At 61.3% G+C, this 21478-nt stretch overlaps 3 protein-coding genes across 4 annotated transcripts; all 3 read left to right on the top strand.

Moving 5' to 3' along the window:
* The first annotated feature begins 291 nt into the window (after positions 1-291).
* DAXX (death domain associated protein) lies at positions 292-6202 on the top strand. 2 transcript variants are annotated; one of them, XM_054047137.1, is made up of 8 exons: positions 292-388; positions 1215-1540; positions 2308-3109; positions 3654-3901; positions 4159-4324; positions 4530-5181; positions 5671-5851; positions 5944-6202. In XM_054047137.1, the coding sequence occupies exons 2-8, from the start codon at positions 1346-1348 to the stop codon at positions 6001-6003; spliced, it is 2304 nt and encodes a 767-aa protein (XP_053903112.1). In that variant the 5' UTR covers positions 292-388; positions 1215-1345; the 3' UTR covers positions 6004-6202. The 2 variants fall into 2 exon arrangements, with proteins under 2 accessions (XP_053903112.1, XP_053903111.1); XM_054047136.1 differs by having other exon boundaries at positions 5668-5851.
* Positions 6203-10092: 3890 nt separating this feature from the next.
* On the top strand, positions 10093-15557 carry ZBTB22 (zinc finger and BTB domain containing 22). Its single transcript, XM_054047985.1, has 2 exons — positions 10093-10100; positions 12011-15557. The coding sequence occupies exon 2, from the start codon at positions 12030-12032 to the stop codon at positions 13554-13556; it is 1527 nt and encodes a 508-aa protein (XP_053903960.1). The 5' UTR covers positions 10093-10100; positions 12011-12029; the 3' UTR covers positions 13557-15557.
* LOC128848173 (heme-binding protein 2-like) lies at positions 10114-20369 on the top strand. Its single transcript, XM_054047986.1, has 7 exons — positions 10114-10154; positions 16311-16395; positions 16581-16656; positions 16886-17003; positions 17531-17664; positions 19328-19491; positions 20147-20369. The coding sequence occupies exons 2-7, from the start codon at positions 16331-16333 to the stop codon at positions 20220-20222; spliced, it is 633 nt and encodes a 210-aa protein (XP_053903961.1). The 5' UTR covers positions 10114-10154; positions 16311-16330; the 3' UTR covers positions 20223-20369.
* The last annotated feature ends 1109 nt before the right edge of the window (positions 20370-21478 follow it).

The raw sequence follows: 21478 nt of genomic DNA, 5'->3' as shown, positions 1-21478 counted from the left end.
CTCTCCCGTGGGACGGGACGGTCTAGCATGGGTCTCAGGCCTCTGATTGGCGGAACGGGATTACGTGACGTAAGAAAGACGAAGGCAGTTTCCGTACGGGAAAATGGCCGCTCCCATGTGCGGTAACGGAAGGGCTGTACAAGAAGACGGCGGGTCGCGTCTTGTCTCGTTCGCTCATTGGCTCGGCGTATGCGACGCCCTTGTCGCGGCTCCAGACCCAGAGGCAGTCCCTCGCTCTGATTGGGCCGCAGCTCCGTAACCTATCGCCGTACGCTATCATGGCGGCGCCCGCTGGTAACAAAGGGCCACTTCCGGTCCTGCGCACTCCGGGAAGGAGGGGAACTCGGTTTTTCCGGTGCTGGGCTTCGGAGGAGGAACCAGGAGGAGGGTGAGCGCGCGAGGGATGGGGGGCGGGGCAGGGCCTGGGGTGTCGGGGAGGGGGGGCGCTTGGGGTCGGGGAGGATCTGTGGGGCGGGGACAGGGCCTGGGGGGGTGGAGGATCTCTGGGGTGGGGGGGCGGGATGTGGAGGATATGTGGGGCGGGGACAGGGCCTGGGGGGGTGGAGGATCTCTGGGGTGGGGGGGCGGGATGTGGAGGATATGTGGGGCGGGGACAGGGCCTGGGGGGGTGGAGGATCTCTGGGGTGGAGGCGGGGACAGGGCCTGAGGACAGATATGGGGTATGGGATGTGTGTGGCTATTAGGGTGACCAGATGTCCTGATTTTATAGGAGCAGTCCCAATATTTGGGCATTTTTTTTATATGGGCTCCTATTACCCCCCCCCACCCCCGTCCCGATTTTTCATACTTGCTGTCTGGTCACCCTAATGGCTATAGGTGGGGTAAGGTCTGGGTCTGGGGTGAAGTGATAGGTGGGTAGCAGGGTGGGGGGGGATATAGGGTGGCTCCCGGGGATGGGGTGAGGTTTGGATATGGGATAGCTACAGGATGGGGGCTGTGTACCGGTGGGAGTGAGAGGCAGGTACAGGATGGGGATGAGGCAGATGCTGGATCCCAGGGTGGGTGAGGGGCCATATAGGGAAAGCACTAGGTATGTGGTGGGGGGGATATAGGGCAGGCGCTGGTTACTGGCTGGGGTATATAGGGAAGTAGGATTGGCATTGGGGGTGGGTACTGGGCCTGGCATGGAGTTAAGGCTACACAGTGGATACTGGGGGTAGATCCAGCACTCACAGTTCTATCTCCCCATGCAGGCAGTGCCCCCTGGGACTGAGACCGCCTGCACTGTGGGGGTTACTCCCCGTGGGCCCCCCCTCCGGGATGTGCCCTGCCCTCAGGCCCCCCCTGCAGCTCTGATCCCCAACCCAGGCAGTGACCTACCCCCATGGCTGCCACAGTGGAGAGCAACATCATCATCTTGGATGATGAGGAGGAGGGGCTGCCACCACCTATGCCCAGGGAGCCCCCAGGGCCCGCCTCTGCCTCCCCCCAGCCCAGTGGGACCCCCACCAAGAAACCAGATCCCCTGGCCCAGCATGGTGGCAGCTTCAAGACTGAGAATGAACGTCTCTTTGCAGAGGTGAGTGCCCCTGGTAGAGTCCTCATCGCCCATGTATGGCCTTCCCTAGATGTACCCCTGTTTTCCCCCGCCCCCACATATACCCCTCCCACAGCCATGGACTTTTGTGTCCCTTCCGCATATCCCCCACCCTGTATCCTGTTCCCTGCCCCCCGAGCCAGCCAGTCCCTGGAGGGGAAAGGCCTCGTGTCCCATTCCTCAGTCAGCTAGCCTGTGAGGCTTGGGGCTTACTCTGCCCTGGCTAAGTCTACTGGGCTGATCCTGCCCTGTGGGTCTGAGCCCAGCCCGCTCCCCCCCTCCCCCATTGTGAAAGGGGCTTGGGAGGGAGGCCTGTGTGGCTTGAAGCATGAACAGCCCACGGCTTGTGGGATCTGGGAGGGGTGGAGATGAGTGGGTTTCCAGGGCTGACCCAGCTGGGGGGAGGAGGCTCTGGTTTTGGTTCTTTATCAAACCCTGGGAAGTGAAAGTGCTCGGGGAGGCGTTCCTGTGAACAGGGGCCCTGTCCCCCCAAGCCCTCTCCCCTGAGCCGGGTCCACTCCCCACAACGCCCTGTGACTTCCATCAGTGCCTTGCTGCCCTGGGCTCTGCCACCCTCAGTCCCCTGCCCCACTGGTCCTGCTGTCCATGTGACCACCTCTGTGTTGTGTGAGCATGTGCGCCCCTCGTCCTAGCTCTGTCTCCACCTGGTCCGGACACCCATTCTCCCTTCCGCCTGGTCCTGGAGTGCTGGCACCCATCTGACCCTTCCCCCATGCCTCTCTCCCCAGTTCCTGGAGTGCTGTAGCCGGCTGACGGAGGAGCACCCTGAGGTGATCCCATTCCTGGCCAGCCGGCACCAGAAGGCCGGTGCCGAGTTCCTGGCCTCAGCTGAGTTTCGCAACGTGCTGGGGCGCTGCCTGACTCGTGTGCAGAGCAAGCGCAGCAAAGTCTACGTCTACATCAACGAGCTGTGCACCGTGCTCAAGGCCCACACGCAGCGCCGCAAGCTGGCGCTCAGCTCAGCCCCAGCCCCCACCGCCCCCCACCAGCCGGAGCCCGCAGCGCCCGAGGAGGGGGAGGGGACGTCGGGACAGCGCGGCACTGGCTCCAAGCGGCAAATCCGCTACCTGGAGAACCTGCTGCGTGTCTACATGGGGGAGATCCGGCGGCTGCAGGAGCGGGAGCTGGACCTGGCTGAGCTGGACAGCGAGGACTCCACCTACCTGCAGGAGAGCCGGCTCAAGCGCAAGATGATGCACATCTTCGAGCGGCTGTGCCAGCTCAAGCAGTGCAGCAGCCTGACGGGCCGGGTGATCGAGCAGCGCATCCCCTACCGGGGCACCCGCTACCCGGAGGTCAACCGGCGCATCGAGCGCTTCATCAACCGGCCCGACGTCTTCCCCGACTACACCGACATCCTCAAGGTGATCCAGAAGGCCAGTGCCCGCCACAGCCTGGGCCTGGCCAAGCGCCAGATGCAGAGCATGGCCTTGGATGCCTTCCGCGAGGTGGGCAACCGCCTGCAGGAGCGGCGCCACCTCGACCTGGTCTACAACTTCGGTAGCCACCTCACCGACCAGTACCGGCCTGGTGAGAGCATGGGGAGATGGGGGGGGCGCGTACCAGCCTGGTGAGAGCGCGGGGGGATGGGAGGGGCGTACTGACCAGTACCGGCCTGGTGAGAGCATGGGGGGGCATACCGGCCTGGTGAGAGCGCGGGGGAATGGGGCGGGGGTGGGGGGCGTACTGGCCTGGTGAGGGGGACGGGGGGGGCGGGGCGTGTACCAGCCTGGTAAGAGCGTGGGGAGGGAAGGGATGCATAATGACCAGTACCGGCCTGGTGAGAGCATGCGCAGGGGTGTGTACCAACCAGTACCGGCCCGGTGAGAGGGGCAAGGGGGGGGCATACTGACCAGTGCTGGGCTGGTGAGAGGGCACGCAGGACATAACTTTTGCTGGCCTGGTGAGACCATTCAGGGGTGGGGCAGCATTGGTTGGGGAGGGCAGGGAAGGACAGACGAGGCCCTACCCAGTCATAGTAGAGAGAAGGGCAGGTGGGGTTATCCCAGGTTGGGGATGGGAGGGGGAGTGTTTCCGTTCGGGGCCCCTCTGACCCCCTCCCCCCCGTGTGCAGACACTGACCCTGCCCGAAGGGACTCTGCACTGGCCCGGCGGCTGCGGGAGAACCGCGAGGTGGCGCTGACGCGGCTGGACAGTGTCGTCTCACGCTATGCCCAGCTGCAGGACGAGAGCGAGGAGGAGGAGCGTGTCCGCAAGAGAGCTGCCCAAGCCCGTGGCAGCGCCACCCCCCGGCAGGAGGGGCCGCTGCCCCCACCCTGCCCCATGGCGCCAGACCCAGGGGAGGAGCAGCTCCACACGCAGGTGAGGTGGAGTGCATACAGCTCCCAAGCTGTGCCATGTGCTTTGCCCAGCCCCCTGCGTGGGGAAGGGAGTACTTCGGCTCCTGGGCTGCCTGGCGTGAGCTGTGCCCTGTAGCTGCACAGCACTTGCCAGCAGGGCTCCCAGCGTGGGAGAGGCTGTGTGTGGGGGTGGGGGTGGGGGTAGGGAAACGAAGGGAGTTTGTAGACAGGCCTGTGGGGACACAGCTGGCGTAACGCCCCTTTCTCCACCCTCCCCAGGGCAGCCCCAGCACGAGCGCCACAAGCCAAGGGGCACTTGCGGTCAGTGAGGAGGATGACGATGACTCGGAGGAGGAAGAGCCCTCATCAGACACAGACATTGAGGAGGAGCTGCAGCAGAGCCAAGAAGGTGGGGAGGAGGAAGAAGAGGATGCAGCCATGCAAGGTACGTACCGCACAGAGCCAGGACTCCTGGGTTCTATCCCAGCTCTGGGAGGGGAGTGGTGTCTAGGGGGTAGAGCAGGGGGCACTGGGAGCCAGGACTCCTGGGTTCTGTCCCTGGCTCTGGGAGGGGAGTGGTGTCCAGTGGGTTAGAGCAGGGGGGCTGGGAGCCAGGACTCCTGGGTCCTATTCTGTGGTGACTCTCCCAGATGCAGAAGCAGCAGGTGAGGACACGGCAGGGGACCAGGAGGACCAGTGCATGGAGTTGGGCCTGGAGCCGGGCCTGGAGCCACTGCCATGCTCGTCAGGCGGGGAGGATCTGGAGGACGAGGATGAGGAGGACGAAGAAGAGGATGAAGATGAGGAGCCCCTGCCCCTTGCAGAGGGCCAGGGCCCCCCGTCCCCCAAGGAGGAGGAGGGGCCACCATTCAGCCCGGTGCAGGAGCTGTTTGTGCTGGAGATTGAGGCGCTGCCCCTGGAACTCAGCGAAACACCACCCCCCTCCCCTCAACTCCCAGGGGGCTCTGAGGCCACCCCAAAGGCTGCCCCCTTGTCCCCAGAGCCCTCTGAGGCCACCCCACTGGGCCCCACCTCCCCTGAGACGGTCTTTTCACGGACTGAGCAGGAGGTCTCCCTGAAGGAGCCTGCTAGTTTCGCGGTGAAGCAGGAGGGAGGTGGCATGGGGGACTCCGGGCTCCGGACTCAACCCCCTGCCAAGAGAAGGCAGCTGTCTGTCCCCAGGAGCCCCCTTGCCCGGCCCTTGGAGAACGGGGGCAGCATGATCAGCTCCACCAGCTTCAACGGCAGCGCTGGGCCCCCAGCCTGCAAGAGGGGACGCCAGGAGCTGCCCTGTGGCAACAGGTGGGGGCAAGGGGAGACACGCCAGGCCAGGCAGTGTGTGAGGTGGGGGGAGCTGTGTGTGACAGGTGAGGAGACGGCAGGGGAGAAGGAACAGGTCTCTGCACATCAAGGAGGGGATGCTGGGCTGGAGCTGACACTGTGGGTCCCTCCCTTGTCCTGCTCCTGACTGGGAACTACAGCAATGGGTGTGGGGGTCTTTGCATGGGGGGCCTTGGTGGGGCAGTTACTGTCCGGTATGGTGGTCACTCCAGCCCTTCCGTGTCCAGCCATCCCCAGCGGGTGAAGGGGGCTGGGAGTAGAGCCTGTTCCAAGGGGCCCATGGGTTCAAGAACCATCTTCCCTCTTGGACTGCCAGGGGGAGGGTGGGCCCTGGTGTGGGGGTGCATTGCAGGAGAAGGAACCCTGCCCCTGGTGTGATGGGCTGACTCCAGGTGCCACCCCATGCTGTCCCCTCCCCCATGACCCCATCTCTCCCGCCCTTGCCAGCAGCTGCCTGGAGGTTCACAGCATCGGCTCAGAGGATGAGGACTTGGAGCTGCCGCTAGATGGCCTGCTGCCCCGCAGCCCCCTGCCTGACTCCACCCGTGCCGATTCGCCCTTCCAGAGCTTGGTCAGCAGCTCCCAGGGCAGCCCGCAGCTGTGCCAGCGCCTCTTGCCCAAGGCCTGCAAGGTGAGGGGCTGGCTGAGATGGGGGGTGAGTGGGGATGGCAGTTTGGGTGAGAGGTGGCCTGACCATGTGTCCTTGCCCTGCTCTCTCCCCAGACCAGCGTGGCGACTCAGTGTGACCCGGAGGAGATCATCGTTCTGTCGGACTCGGATTAGACCCCCTGCCTGCCCAGGGGGGCTGGAGACTCTGGGGGGCAGGGAGGGTGACAGGGTTGGTTTGTGGCTGGTTCTGGGGTGGGGTTAAGGGGGTGGAGCAGAGCCCTCCCCATCTCCTGGGCTGCCCCTCCCTCTTTGTACAAAAGAAATGTTTAAAAAACAAAAAAAAAAACCCAAAATAAAATCTTTTTCTTACTCACCGGCTGCTGGCTCTGGGCTGTGACTGAGCTGGGGGGCAGTAAAGGGATATGGGGTGGGGGAGCCTGGGGGGGCAGGTGGCTCTGTGGGGGGAGGGGAGGGGTCTGAGCTGGGGGGGCAGTAAGAGGACATGGGGGAGGTCTGGGGGGGTAGGTGGCTCTGTGGGGGGAGGGGAGGGGTCTGAGCTGGGGGGCAGTAAGAGGACATGGGGGGGAGCCTGGGGGGTAGATGGCTCTGTGGGGGGAGGGGAGGGGTCTGAGCTGGGGGGCAGTAAGAGGACATGGGGGGGAGCCTGGGGGGCAGGTGGCTCTGTGGGGGGAGGGTCTGGGCTGTGACTGAGCTGGGGGGCAGTAAGAGGACATGGGGGGGGGGGAGCCTGGGAGGTAGATGGCTCTGTGGGGGGAGGGGAGGGGTCTGAGCTGGGGGGCAGTAAGAGGACATGGGGGGGGGGGAGCCTGGGGGGCAGGTGGCTCTGTGGGGGGAGGGGAGGGGTCTGAGCTGGGGGGCAGTAAGAGGACATGGGGGGGAGGGGAGGGGTCTGAGCTGGGGGGCAGTAAGAGGACATGGGGGGGAGCCTGGGGGGCAGGTGGCTCTGTGGGGGGAGGGGAGGGGTCTGAGCTGGGGGGCAGTAAGAGGACATGGGGGGGAGCCTGGGGGGCAGGTGGCTCTGTGGGGGGAGGGGAGGGGTCTGAGCTGGGGGGCAGTAAGAGGACATGGGGGGGAGCCTGGGGGGCAGGTGGCTCTGTGGGGGGAGGGGAGGGGTCTGAGCTGGGGGGCAGTAAGAGGACATGGGGGGAGCCTGGGGGGCAGGTGGCTCTGTGGGGGAGGGGAGGGGTCTGAGCTGGGGGGCAGTAAGAGGACATGGGGGGGAGCCTGGGGGGCAGGAGGCTCTGTGGGGGGAGGGGAGGGGTGTGAGCTGGGGGGCAGTAAGAGGACATGGGGGGGAGCTCTGTGGGGGGAGGGGTCTGAGCTGGGGGGCAGTAAGAGGACATGGGGGGAGCCTGGGGGGCAGGTGGCTCTGTGGGGGGAGGGTCTGGGCTGTGACTGAGCTGTGGGGGCGCTAAGGCGTAAAGAGCGTGGGGGGCAAGTGGCTCGGGGGGTGGCACAGCTGGCGGGGGCGGGGCTAGCCGGGGAGGCCCCGCCCCGTGCCGGCCCTGTCAGTCACGGAGGAGGGAGTTAAAGAGCAGGTGGAGCCGTCGGAGGCCGCTTTTTCTCAAGGAACAGAGCCTGCGCAACGCTGATCCCTTTAAGGCCCGGTATTTAAAGGCGAAATTGCGGTGTCGGCCGACGTTGGCTCAGTGGCGGGGAACGGCGGCTGGGCCTGCCCCTTTAAGAGGACGGGGTTAACGGGCTTCACACTCTGTGCGCGGGGCGGGCTGGGTCGTGTTAAAGGGCAGGGCCCCGTGTCGGCAGATAGTGCCCCATAGCATAGAATCATAGAATCATAGAATATCAGAGTTGGAAGGGACCTCAAGAGGTCATCTAGTCCAACCCCCTGCTCAAAGCAGGACCAATTCCCAGCTAAATCATCCCAGCCAGGGCTTTGTCAAGCCGGGCCTTAAAAACCTCCAAGGAAGGAGACTCCACCACCTCCCTAGGTAACGCATTCCAGTGTTTCACCACCCTCCTAGTGAAATAGTTTTTCCAGATATCCAACCTGGACCTCCCCCACTGCAACTTGAGACCATTGCTCCTTGTTCTGTCATCTGCCACCACTGAGAACAGCCGAGCTCCATCCTCTTTGGAACCCCCCTTCAGGTAGTTGAAGGCTGCTATCAAATCCCCCCTCATTCTTCTCTTCTGGAGACTAAACAATCCCAGTTCTCTCAGCCTCTCCTCATAAGTCATGTGCTCCAGACCCCTAATCATTTTTGTTGCCCTCCGCTGGACTCTTTCCAATTTTTCCACATCCTTCTTGTAGTGTGGGGACCAAAACTGGACACAGTATTCCAGATGAGGCCTCACCAATGTCGAATAAAGGGGAACGATCACGTTCCTCGATCTGCTGGCAATGCCCCTACTTATACAGCCCAAAATGCCGTTAGCCTTCTTGGCAACAAGAGCACACTGTTGACTCATATCCAGCTTCTCGTCCACTGTGACCCCTAGGTCCTTTTCAGCAGAACTGCTACCTAGCCATTCGGTCCCTAGTCTGTAGCAGTGCATGGGATTCTTCCGTCCTAAGTGCAGGACTCTGCACTTGTCCTTGTTGAACCTCATCAGGTTTTTTTCTGCCCAATCCTCTAATTTGTCTAGGTCCCTCTGTATCCGATCCCTACCCTCTAGTGTATCTACCACGCCTCCTAGTTTAGTGTCATCTGCAAACTTGCTGAGAGTGCAGTCCACACCATCCTCCAGATCATTAATAAAGATATTAAACAAAACCGGCCCCAGGACCGACCCTTGGGGCACTCCACTTGAAACCGGCTGCCAACTAGACATGGAGCCATTGATCACTACCTGTTGAGCCCGACGATCTAGCCAGCTTTCTATCCACCTTACAGTCCATTCATCCAGCCCATACTTCTTTAACTTGGTGGCAAGAATACTGTGGGAGACAGTATCAAAAGCTTTGCTAAAGTCAAGAAATAACACATCCACTGCTTTCCCCTCATCCACAGAGCCAGTTATCTCATCATAGAAGGCAATTAGGTTAGTCAGGCACGACTTCCCCTTCGTGAATCCATGCTGACTGTTCCTGATCACTTTCCTCTCCTCTAAATGTTTCATAATTGATTCCTTGAGGACCTGCTCCATGATTTTTCCAGGGACTGAGGTGAGGCTGACTGGCCTGTAGTTCCCCGGATCCTCCTTCTTCCCTTTTTTAAAGATGGGCACTACATTAGCCTTTTTCCAGTCATCTGGGACCTCCCCCGATCGCCATGAGTTTTCAAAAATAATGGCTAATGGCTCTGCAATCTCACCCGCCAACTCCTTTAGCACCCTCGGATGCAGCGCATCCGGCCCCATGGACTTGTGCACGTCCAGTTTTTCTAAATAGTCCCGAACCACTTCTTTCTCCACAGAGGGTTGGTCACCTTCTCCCCATGCTGTACTGCCCAGTGCAGCAATCTGGGAGCTGACCTTGTGCGTGAAGACAGAGGCAAAAAAATCATTGAGTACATTAGCTTTTTCCACATCCTCGGTCACTAGGTTGCCTCCTTCATTCAGTAAGGGGCCCACACTTTCCTTGATTTTCTTCTTGTTGCTAACATACCTGAAGAAACCCTTCTTGTTACTCTTAACATCTCTTGCTAACTGCAACTCCAAGTGTGATTTGGCCTTCCTGATTTCACTCCTGCACGCCTGAGCAATATTTTTATACTCCTCCCTGGTCATTTGTCCAATCTTCCACTCCTTATAAGCCTCTTTTTTGCGTTTAAGATCAGCAAGGATTTCACTGTTTAGCCAAGCTGGTCGCCTGCCATATTTACTATTCTTTCTACACATCGGGATGGTTTGTTCCTGCAACCTCAATAAGGATTCTTTAAAATACAGCCAGCTCTCCTGGACCCCTTTGCCCTTCATGTTATTCTCCCAGGGGATCCTGCCCATCTGTTCCCTGAGGGAGTCAAAGTCTGCTTTTCTGAAGTCCAGGGTCCGTATTCTGCTGCTCTCCTTTCTTCCTTGTGTCAGGATCCTGAACTCGACCATCTCATGGTCACTGCCTCCCAGGTTCCCATCCACTTTTGCTTCCCCTACTAGTTCTTCCCTGTTTGTGAGCAGCAGGTCAAGAAAAGCTCTGCCCCTAGTTGGTTCCTCCAGCACTTGCACCAGGAAATTGTCCCCTACACTTTCCAAAAACTTCCTGGATTGCCTGTGCACCGCTGTATTGCAGCCTGAGAGGGACGGCGCCTGCCCCTTTAAGCCAGGCGGGGCCGGGGACTCGGGGGAGGAGGGTGAGTAACAAGATGGTGGCGGCGGCCTGAGAGCCCCGGAGCGCGAGCGGGCGGGTGAGCGCGGGGGGGCGAGGGGCCCGAGGGGGCGGGGGGACCTGGGGGGCGACATGAGGGGGGAGGGGCCCGAGGGGTCTAGGGGCGGGGGGACCTGGGGGGTGACATGAGGGGGGAGGGGCCCGAGGGGTCTAGGGGCGGGGGGGACCTGGGAGGGTGACATGCGGGAGAGGGGCCCCAGGGGTCTGTGGGCAGAGGATCTGGGGGGGGTGACATGAGGGGGGAGGGGCCCAAGGGGTCTAGGGGCGGGGGGGGACCTGGGGGTGACATGAGGGGGAGGGGCCCGAGGGGTCTGTGGGCAGAGGATCTGGGGGGGTGACATGAGGGGGGAGGGGCCCGAGGGGTCTAGGGGCGGGGGGACCTGGGGGTGACATGAGGGGGGAGGGGCCCGAGGGGTCTAGGGGCGGGGGGGGGACCTGGGAGGGTGACATGCGGGAGAGGGGCCCCAGGGGTCTGTGGGCAGAGGGGCGGGGGGGGGTTTCATGAGGAGGAGGGGCCCGAGGGGTCTGTGGGCAGAGGATCTGGGGGGTGACATGAGGGGGGAGGGGCCCGAGGGTTGAGGGGCTGGGGATTGGGGCACTGTGCGGGAGGCCAGTTGGCTTTGAGGTTGCAGGGGACTAGGGGCAGGGTAGGAGATGGAAGGAGGGCTGGGGGGTGACATGACATGAGGGACACTGGGGTGGCTGGGAAGTGAGCTGTGGGGGGTATAAGGTGGGGGAGCTGTTGGGGAGGGGGAAGGAGGCAGACCTAGAATTGGGGGGGGAAGCAGCTCTGTGTGGGTTGAGATGGGCTATGGGAGGTTTGCAGGAGGGAAGTATAAGGTCGGAGGTTGTGATGGGGTGTTGCCTGAGAGTTGGGGGCTGAAGGGGGGGTTGGGGGAGGTTATGACCTGAGGGGTGGGGGGTGTCAGGGGCAGTTATGAGTTGGGGGCTGGGAGCCAGGCAGGGGCTCAGGGGTTATTTTATTATAAGGACCTAAGAGCGACCACAGTGGGTCCGACCAATTATCCATCTAGCCTGGTGTCTGGTGGCAGATGCTTCAGAGGGAATGAACAGAAAGGGGCAGTTATCGAATGATCCATCCCCTGTCGCCCACTCCCAGGTTCTGGCAGACACTCCCTTATTCACTTTCTCACCTCTGCCGTACCTCCTCAGTCGTCTCTTTTCCAAGCTGAACACTCCCAGTTGTTTTACTCTCTCCTCATATGGAAGCCGTTCCATCCCCCTGATCATTTTTGTAGCCCTTCTTTGTACTTTTTGCAATTCCAATATATCTTTTTTGAGATGGGGCGAACAGATCTGCCTGCGGTATTCAAGATGTGGGCGTACCATGGATTTATAGAGAGGCAATATGACCTTTTCTGTCTGATTATCTATCCCTTTCCTAACGGTTCCCAACATTCTTTACTGGTTTTGGCTGCCGCTGCCCACTGAGTGGATGTTTTCAGAGAACTATCCACGACTCCAAGATCTCTTTCTTGAGGGGTAACAGCTAATTTAGACCCCATCATTTTATATGTACAGTTGAGATGATGATTTCCAGTGTGCATTACTTCGCATTTATCAACCTTGAATTTCACCTGCCCCCTATGGTCCATTCCACAAAGGGTTAAATATCTCAGTGAATCTCCTCAGATCCCAGGCCTGCCCTTCTCCCTGTGCTGGGGGGTCTGGGTCACAGGATCTGTGGCGGGGGCCCAGACAGAAGTCCCCCTTCCTGCCCGGGGATCTTTGGAATGCAGCATTTGAGAAAGGAGGTGGGGTCTCCTTAGCACCCCACAGAGAGGATCTCTGGGACACCGGATTGTTGGGGGTGTCTCCCAGCACCCCACAACTCTAATCCTCTGTCTCTCGCAGGCAGTGCATCCCCGGCACCATGGACCCGGCGTGCGGTGCCATTGTGCACGTGGACTTCCCTGAGATCACCAGCGCCCTGCTGGAAAACCTGAACCAGCAGCGGGTGGAGGGCAAGCTGTGCGACATCTCCATCCACGTGCAGGGCCGGGTGTTCCGGGCCCACCGGGCCGTGCTGGCCGCCTCTTCGCCCTACTTCCACGACCAGGTGCTGCTGAAGAACATGACGTCCATCGTGCTGCCCAACGTCATGGACCCGGGTGCCTTCGAGACGGTGCTGGGCTCCGCATATACCGGCAAGCTGAGCATGGCCTCAGACGAGATCGTCAATTTCCTCACCGTGGGCAGCGTGCTGCAGATGTGGCACATTGTGGACAAGTGCACGGAGCTGCTCAAGGAGGGGCGCGGCACCGCCGGCCCCTCACCTTCCTCCTCCTTCCGCGCCCACTCCAGCCGCACCAGCGAGAACCAGTCCCCCAGCAGCAGTAACTACTTCAGCCCCCGGGAGACGGGTGAGGGGCTGGAGCACGGGCCTGCCAAGTATGCACTGCGAGGGGCGGCGGGCGGCTTAGAGCGGGACGGATCGGAGGGGCCGGACGAGGAGGTGATCTTCCAGGCCGAGAAGGGTCCCACCCGCTGCCCCGAGCCCTTCTCCGGCGGCAGCAAGTTCATCCTGGAGACGGACGATGATGTGAGTGACAGCGGCGGGGATGGGGGCAGTGGTGGGGGCGGGGGGCGGCGCCCAGCCTACGTGCAGCCCAGCATCATGCCCCAGAAGCAGTGGGTGTACATCAAGAAGGAGCGGTCCCAGGAGGACTTGGTGCTGACATGCGAGGAGGATGAGGACCCGGTGGAGGTGGGGCCGGCCCCCGGTGAGCCCCCCCTCAGCATCAGTGACGTGCGTACGCTGACCGAGCCTTCCGGGGCCAAGCTGGAGGAGCAGGTCAACTTCTGCGAGTCCTCGGAGGACTTCCCCTCGCCCTACGAGGGGCTGGAGGAGGGGCCGGGCGGCGGCAGCAGCTTTGCCCAGCGTTCCCTCATGCCCATGGACATGCAGGGCAACCAGATCCTGGTCTTCCCCCCCCAGGCCCCCGTGGAGCACGGGGCCGTGCAGCTGGCGGCCGGTTCGGGCGATGGCAACAAGATCTTCATGTGCCACTGCGGCAAGGCCTTCTCCCACAAGAGCATGCGCGACCGGCACGTCAACATGCACCTCAACCTGCGCCCCTTCGACTGCCCTGTCTGCAACAAGAAGTTCAAGATGAAGCACCACCTGACGGAGCACATGAAGACGCACACCGGCCTCAAACCCTACGAGTGCGATGTCTGCGCCAAGAAGTTCATGTGGCGAGACAGCTTCATGCGCCACAAGGGGCACTGCGAGCGGCGCCATCGCCTGGCCGGGGCGGGCGGAGGACCCAAGAAGGAGCCCGTGGCGGCAGGCGGGGCAGGGGAGGGCGACTGGGCGGCGCTACGGGAGCCCCAGGCTGCCGGGAGGTCTCCGCGCAGTGAACTGGGCTTCGGCGGGGGGAGCGGGGCAAAGATGTGAAGTGGGGGAGCAGGTGGCGGATGGCCTCCCCCGCCCTGCACATGGACACCCCCTCCTCCCCGATAGACCCTGGGGCACAGAGATGCCCCCCCACACCCATCCCAGACGCACAGACTCGCCAGTGACTGGATCCCCACCTGGAGCGGCCCGCTCTTCCCAGGATGCTGTGGGGCAGGGAGGGGGGAGCCGAGGAACCGGGACGCTCTCTGTGGGTGGGGTGAGACAGGAAGCCGTGATGATTGTACAGACTGAAGTCTCTGTCAGGGTCCTGGATAGTGAATTCCGTGCCCCCACCCCCCATTCCAGTGCCAGGTGGGGGCTGGATTTGTGGGTCCATAGCTGTGTACCCTGGGGGGACGTGGACTCTTTGGTCCCTGAGGAACTCTTAACACTAACCCCCCCTCCTTGCTGAGTGCGGGGCACCTCCCTCGCCCATGATGGGCTAAGGAGACTGGGGCGGAGGGTGTGTTTGTGGGGTGCGGCCCCTCTGTGCTGTGTGTAGCAAGCCGACCCGTGGGTTGGTGAGTCTGTCCTGTCCCTGTCTGTCTGGCCGTCTGTGAGTCACTTTGGTTTTCTCGTATGTGTAATGACTGATGCTGAGTTGGAACCTGCAGCCCACCCGCTCTATCCCTTCTGGAGGATGGGGCATCCCCCAATCTCCCCTCAGACCACCCTCACCCCTCCTCCCTGGGCCAGTGCCCCCTGGACCCCAATTTATGGCCAAAGGGCTAGTGTGATCCTTGGAGGTACAAACAGGGCAGTCACGGGCAGGATGTGATTTTTACTTTGTACCTGGCCCTGGGGCAGCCGCCACTGGGCTCCTGTGCCCAGGTCTGGGGCCCGCACTCCCACACAGGTGGGGATATGGTGGAGAGGGGCTGCTGGAATGCTGAAAGGTGCAGGGAACAGGCTTTGCCGCGATAGACTCAAGTTGCTCGCGCAGAGACGGCGAAGGGGTGACTGGATCCCCACCTGGGAACAGAGCTGTGATGCGAGGGCCCTTTGGCCCAGCAGCCAGAGGCTGGAGACCAGGGAGGGGAATGAGGCTGGGAGCAGCTGCCCAAGGGGGCAACGTTCCGACCAAGATGGGATGGCTGAGAGCTGCTCCAGTGCCGGGCGGGTCACTGGACTGTGTTCTGCGGGGGGCAGGCGAGACCTGGCCTTGAGATCTATGAATATCCCCTCCTGGGGGCAGGGCCAGTGTCCCTTCACCCTATAGTAGGGGTGGGGTCCCCTGCCCCTCTGTCCTTCCCTCCCCAGTCCCTCTCTGGGACAGCACCCCCCTTCCATCCCGACTGCCCTCAGGACGGCATCCTCTGCTCCCTTTCCTCCAACTCTCCCCTCCCGGGACAACACCCCTCCATATCCCCCCTCCAGGGACGACTCCCCCAGTTTGGTGCTCCCCCTTCCTCCCTGGTACAACACCCTCCCCCCACTCCCTAAGCACAGAGCTAACCTGAATATAGGTACGACACCCCCTTCCCTGCCAAGGGCTGGGGGTGAATGCCCCCCGGCCCCACTGGGGGGCATTCCAGTGGGAAGTGCAGGCCTCCGTGCTAGGAGCACCTGATGTTTGTCGTGTGATGTACTAATCCCCCCATTACAAACTGAACAGCAGCATGGGAATCCCTCTAATGCACCCCCCACCCCATTGCTGGGCTAGTGGGGAAGTCACTGGATTGGGCCTTGGGACTCCTGGGTTCTATCCCTGGCTCTGGGAGGGGGGTGGGGTCTAGTGGGTTAGAGCAGGGGGAGGGGCTGGGAGCCAGGACTCCTGGGTTCTCTCCCGTTTTGGGAGTAAGTCCTTCCCCGACTCCACCTCTGTGCCTGTTTTCCCCACTGTAGCCCGGGGGTGAGGATCACCGGGCTCGGTGAGGAACTGGGTGTGGCACTTCTGCCTCTGCTCCCCCATCCCCCTCAGTTCCTGTCTCGTATAATTCTTTTGTAACTTGATTCTTTGTTGGTTTTTTAATGTCTATAAATATTTATTGGTCTGTTTGATGCCCGGCTCCTGCTTCTCATTGTGTGCCAGTGCCCCCCGAATGGGCAGAGGGACCCTCGGGCAGTGCCCCCCCCCAGGAAAGCACCCTCCAGAATGGCATGAGGACCACCCAGCGCCAGGCTTGCGAGATGGGGCACAACCAGGATACCTCACAGCACACTGCCCTCTGGTGCCGGGCTGGGGAGAATGCATATTTGCACCCACAGCAGTCCCCCCCTCACACCAGGCTGGGGACAGTGGGTATAACCGGGCCCCCCACAGCACAGCAGCCCCTAGCACCGGGCTGGGTTTTGAGGTTCCGCTCTGTTCCTGTTGCTGGTTATATCACACACACCCCGCCCCGTTACACAACCCCAACTGCATGCCTGATTCACGGGCCAGAAGGGGCTGGGCATGAGGTTATGTAACCCGCCATGGGGCGGGGGAGGTGAAGAGGGGGAATAAAAGCAGCCCCATCTCTGCCTGGTGCCCAAACGCATGGGAAGAGCTGGGTCACACCCCAAACTCTCCACGCAAGAGTCTGCAGGGTGATGGAGCAGCTGGGGGCATGGGGAGAGGGAGTGATGGGGGGGTTCAGAGTCTGGGGGTGTCTTGGGATTTGGGGTGCACCTGGGAGCTGATCCTTCTGGGCTGGGGGGATTGATGGGTGCAGGGACCTACAGGCTGAGCAGGTTGTGCCCCAGGCTCTCTGGTCTTGGCAGTGTGGGTCGGGGGGGGGCTTTTTCATCACCAGCCTGAGTGTCTCCCTGCAGCTTCTGCCGTGACGCCCCTCATGATGCTGCTGCGAATGGCCCCACTGCTGCTCCTGGCCCTGGCACGGGGGGTCTGGGGAGAAAGGTGAGTCGGGGGCTCTCCCCACACTACAGAGGGTGTTGGAGGGAACATCCCCAAACCCCTCCCCCAGTGCCTCGGGATGGAGATTTATCCTTGCACAAACCCCTGGCGGGCAACAGCACCCCCAGAGTGATGGGGCCAATCCCAGGGGGGCTGTACGCCCTGACTCTCCCCATCTGGTTCTGCAGGGAGAAGCCTACATTCTGCGGGGAAGTCACCGAATGTTTCACCTTTGATCTCATCTGCAACAGCTCTGACTACGAGGTGAGGATCAGTTGGAGGGGGGGAGGGAAAACCTGCTAAAATACGCCCTCCCGAGATGGGCAGTTCCCCCACCCTGGGGCTGGACGGGAGCTTGTGCCCCCTAGCGGGAAAAGGACCCTCTGGAGCCAGCCAGTCCCCCTGAAGCTGGGAGGGAGTGGGGGGGTTGGAGGGATGGAGCAGGAAGCGTGAGAAGGAATTGACCCCCCCCCCATGCTCCTGCCCCCCCCAGGCCCGGCTTTACCCCCCCTCGGCCTGGGTCAGCACCCGCGTGAACAACACGTACACGGCCGCCAAGACCACCGGCTTCTGGCGCCTCTTCCGCTACATCCAGGGCCGGAACCAGCTGGGTAAGGTGACCCCCACAGCCCATCCCCCACTGCCCCTCTGCCCCCAGCCTCAGATCCCAACCTCTAGAGAGCCCACAGCTCCCTGACCCCCACACGTAACCCCCCATCCTAGAGCCCCTAGAGCACCCACAGCCCTGCTCCACCCATATGCCCCTCTGTGTCCCCACCTATAGCCCCCCTCTTCTCCCATGGGGTCCCTACAGGCCCCCACCCTCATAGTGACTCCAAGCACCCCCCCAGAACTCCATTGCTCCAGATAGCCCATAATCCATCCCTCAGAGACCCCATAACAACCTGAGAAACTCCCTCCAAGGTCCCCAGGGGCTAAGGGGAGGGACATAGGGGGTTGGGCCGCCCCCTGGCTCTCTGGGGCTGCTTCATGTTTAATGAGCCTCGGTAGAACAGGCACAGAAGAAAAGGGGGTCTCTACCCTTCCCCAGGAGCTGGCTGCAGTGGAGGGGGGTTGGGGGGTGGTTCTAGGGTGGGGAGGATGTGGATTCTGAGCAAACATGACACAAACCCGGCAGGTGTGAAGATCCCGATGACAGCACCGGTTCTGACCCGGGTGGACCAGGCTGCTGGGGAGACGCAGGAGTACACCGTCTCCTTCCTACTGCCGGCAGCGCGGCAGGGCGACCCCCCGCAGCCCACGGAGCCTGCTGTGAGTGACCCCACTCCCCAGATTGCTGCCCACTGACCCTGCTGTGACACCCCCGCTGTACCCACTGAGTGACCCCAGCCTCACATTGCTCCCCACTGACCCTGCTGTGACCCCCTCCACATTGCTCCCCACTGAACCTGCTGAGTAACCCCCTTACTACTCCCAATTCTCCCACCAAACCCACTGTGAGTGACCCCCATCCCCACAACTGCTCCCTACCAAACTTATTCATAGATTCTAGGACTGGAAGGGACCTCGAGAGGTCATCGAGTCCAGTCCCCTGCCCGCATGGCAGGACCAAATACTGTCTAGACCATCCCTGATAGACATTTATCTAACCTACTCTTAAATATCTCCAGAGATGGAGATTCCACAACCTCCCTAGGCAATTTATTCCAGTGGTTAACCACCCTGACAGTTAGGAACTTTTTCCTAATGTCCAACCTAGACCTCCCTTGCTGCAGTTTAAGCCCATTGCTTCTTGTTCTATCCTTAGAGGCTAAGGTGAACAAGTTTTCTCCTTCCTCCTTATGACACCCTTTTAGATACCTGAAAACTGCTATCATGTCCCCTCTCAGTCTTCTCTTTTCCAAACTAAACAAACCCAATTCTTTCAGCCTTCCTTCATAGGTCATGTTCTCAAGACCTTTAATCATTCTTGTTGCTCTTCTCTGGACCCTTTCCAATTTCTCCACATCTTTCTTGAAATGCGGTGCCCAGAACTGGACGCAATACTCCAGCTGAGGCCTAACCAGAGCAGAGTAGAACGGAAGAATGACTTCTCGTGTCTTGCTCACAACACACCTGTTAATACATCCCAGAATCATGTTTGCTTTTTTTGCAACAGCATCACACTGTTGACTCATATTTAGCTTGTGGTCCACTATAACCCCTATTTCCCTTTCTGCCGTACTCCTTCCTAGACAGTCTCTTCCCATTCTGTATGTGTGAAACTGATTTTTTTCTTCCTAAGTGGAGCACTTTGCATTTGTCTTTGTTAAACTTCATCCTGTTTAACTCAGACCATTTCTCCAAATCATTTTGAATTATGACCCTGTCCTCCAAAGCAGTTGCAATCCCTCCCAGTTTGGTATCATCCGCAAACTTAATAAGTGTACTTTCTATGACAATATCTAAGTCTTTAATGAAGATATTGAATAGAGACGGTCCCAAAACAGACCCCTGCCGAACCCCACTCATTATGCCTTTCCAGCAGGATTGGGAACCTTTAATAACAACTCTCTGAGTACGGTTATCCAGCCAGTTATGCACCCACCTTATAGTAGCCCCATCTAAATTGTATTTGCCTAATTTATCGATAAGAATATCATGCGAGACCGTATCAAATGCCTTACTAAAGTAAACTTGCTATAAGTGACCCCCCACTGTCCTATCTACCCACTGAACCAGCCATGAGTGACCCCCAACCCAGCCTGGCCAGGGACTGACCGTCAAACCCTAGCCTCCCCCCGGCCTGGCTGGCGCTGTCACCCCCCACCCCACACACACACACACACACACACACACACACACACACACACACACACACACACACACACACCCCTACCCCAGCCTGGCTGGCGCTGTCACCACCCCACCCCACCCCACCCACCCCTACCCCAGCCTGGCTGGGGCTGACACCGTCTCTCTGTGTCTGGCCCAGGTTTTCGTCCAGTGGTTTCCTGCTCTGCCCACCTACGTTCGCTCCTTCGGGGGGTGGCTCACGGATGCCAATCGAGGGACCCACATTCGGGCCCTTGATGCCTCCCTGGGGCGGGACGCCCGGCACTTCGACCACTCCTGGCACTACTCTGCTGGCTACAACAGGTGGGGGAGACCCGTCTGCTGCATCCCTGGGGTGCTGGGGCAGAGCAGGGCCAGCGTTCCTTGGGGCACAGAAGCAGGGCAAACCGCAGGGGAGCAACTCAGTAGGGGGTGCTGTGCTGTGGGGAGTGGGAGGCTGGGCGCTTGGCCCTAAACCCGGGGCCTTTAGCATTGGTCTGCTAAACCCAGGGTTGTGAGTTCAATCCTTGAGGGGGATCTGGGGCAAAATCAGTACTTGGTCCTGCTAGTGAAGGCAGGGGGCTGGACTCAGGGTCCCTTCCAGATCTATGAGACAGGTATGTGTATATAGACCTATTTTAAAGGGGGCAGGTTTTCCTGTTACCCCAGAAGCTGGGTGGGGGTGATTGGGGGGCAGGTTTCCCCATTACAGCAGGTTCTTGTGGGGCAGGTTTCCCTGTTACCCCTGGAGCCAGGGGAATGAAGGGGGGCCCAGTTTCCCCATTACAGCAGGTTCTGGGGTGGGTTAGTGGGGGGCAGATTTCCCAGTTACCCCAGAAGCTGGGTGAGGATGATTGGGGGGCAGGTTTCCCCCTTGCAGATGGTTCTGGGAGGGACTCGGGGGCAGATTCCCCTTGACAGTGGGTTCTGGGGGTCACCCCGAGCCCTGACCCACTCTATTGTTCCCCTCTCTCTGCAGCCCCATGAAGCTGTTCGACCGCCACAACGAGGTCTGGCGCCTGGCGTGGGGTGGCCTGGGCTGCGCCCCAGAGTGAGCCCCCCAAGTGTCACCCGCTGGCATTGCAGCCCTGCCAGGAAAGAGAAACCCAGCTCTCGATTCTGCCCCCCCACCATAGTGCCCCCAGGGAGCAGCCCCCCTCATCGTCCCCCTCCCCCCCCAATAAAGCCAAGTGACCAAGGCTGCCCTGTGTATGAGGCATGAATTCTGCTTATTCCCCTGTGTGTGGGGGGTGTCCCCTGGCAGCTGCCCTAGTGGGTCGCCAGAAGGGGTCTGACCTGGGGGAGCAGAGAACAGGAGCTGGACTGGGAGGAGGGAAGAAATGGGGCATGGGGGGAGAGGGAGAGACAGCAGATGGAGGACCTAGAGGGGATGGGGGAAGGGGCAGGGGTCATACATAGGGGCTGGGCAGGGAGAGCGGGGGGGAGGCTCTGGCTGGGGTGGGAGATGTGGGGCGGGGGAAGGACCTGGGGGGAGATCGGGATAGGGTGGGACTGCAGGGGAGGAGTGGAGCAGGGGGAGCTGGAGGGGATCTGGGGGGCGCAGGGGGCAGAGGGATATGGGGGCAGTTACCAGACAGGGCAGAGGGAGGGGAGCTGGGGGGCAGAGAGAGATGGAGAGGAGCTGTGAGCAGTGGAGGGAGGGGGCAAAGGTTGCGGGGGCAGTGGAGGGAGGGGGGGGCAGAGGGAGCTGGAGAGGAGATGTGAGCGGGGACAGGGGCAGGAGGAGATAGGGGACAGGGCAGAGGGAGCTGGGGGGCACAGAGAGCTGGGGGGCGGGCAGGAGGCCCTGGGGGTGGGAGCAGAGGGAGCTGGGGGTGGGGGCAGGGTCAGCTGGGGGCGGGATAGAGGAAGAAGGAGCGGGGCAGAGGGAGCTGGAGGCGGGGCAGGAGGCACTGGGGGTGGGGGCAGAGGAAGATGGGGGCAGTGAGTGGAGGGAGGGTGCGGGGCAGAGGAACATGGGGCAGTGGCGGGGGGGAGGGGGCGGGGGCAGAGGAAGAAGGGGCGGGGCAGGAGGCGCTGGGGGGCGGGACAGAGGAAGAGGGGGCGGGGCAAAGGGAGCTGGGGGCGGGGCAGGAGGCGCTAGGGGTGGGGGCAGAGGAAGATGGGGGCAGGGAGTGGAGGGAGGGGGCGGGGCGGAGGGAGCTGGGGGCGGGGGCAGAGGAAGAAGGGGAGGGGCAGGAGGCGCTGGGGGCGGGGCAGAGGAAGATGGGGGCGGGGCAGGAGGCGCTGGGGGCGGGGCAGAGGAAGATGGGGGCGGGGCAGGAGGCGCTGGGGGGCGGGGCAGAGGAAG

Source organism: Malaclemys terrapin, chromosome 13 (assembly GCF_027887155.1).
Source record: "Malaclemys terrapin pileata isolate rMalTer1 chromosome 13, rMalTer1.hap1, whole genome shotgun sequence".
Classification (NCBI taxonomy): domain Eukaryota; kingdom Metazoa; phylum Chordata; order Testudines; family Emydidae; genus Malaclemys; species Malaclemys terrapin.
This window is presented reverse-complemented; position numbering and strand designations above follow the sequence as displayed.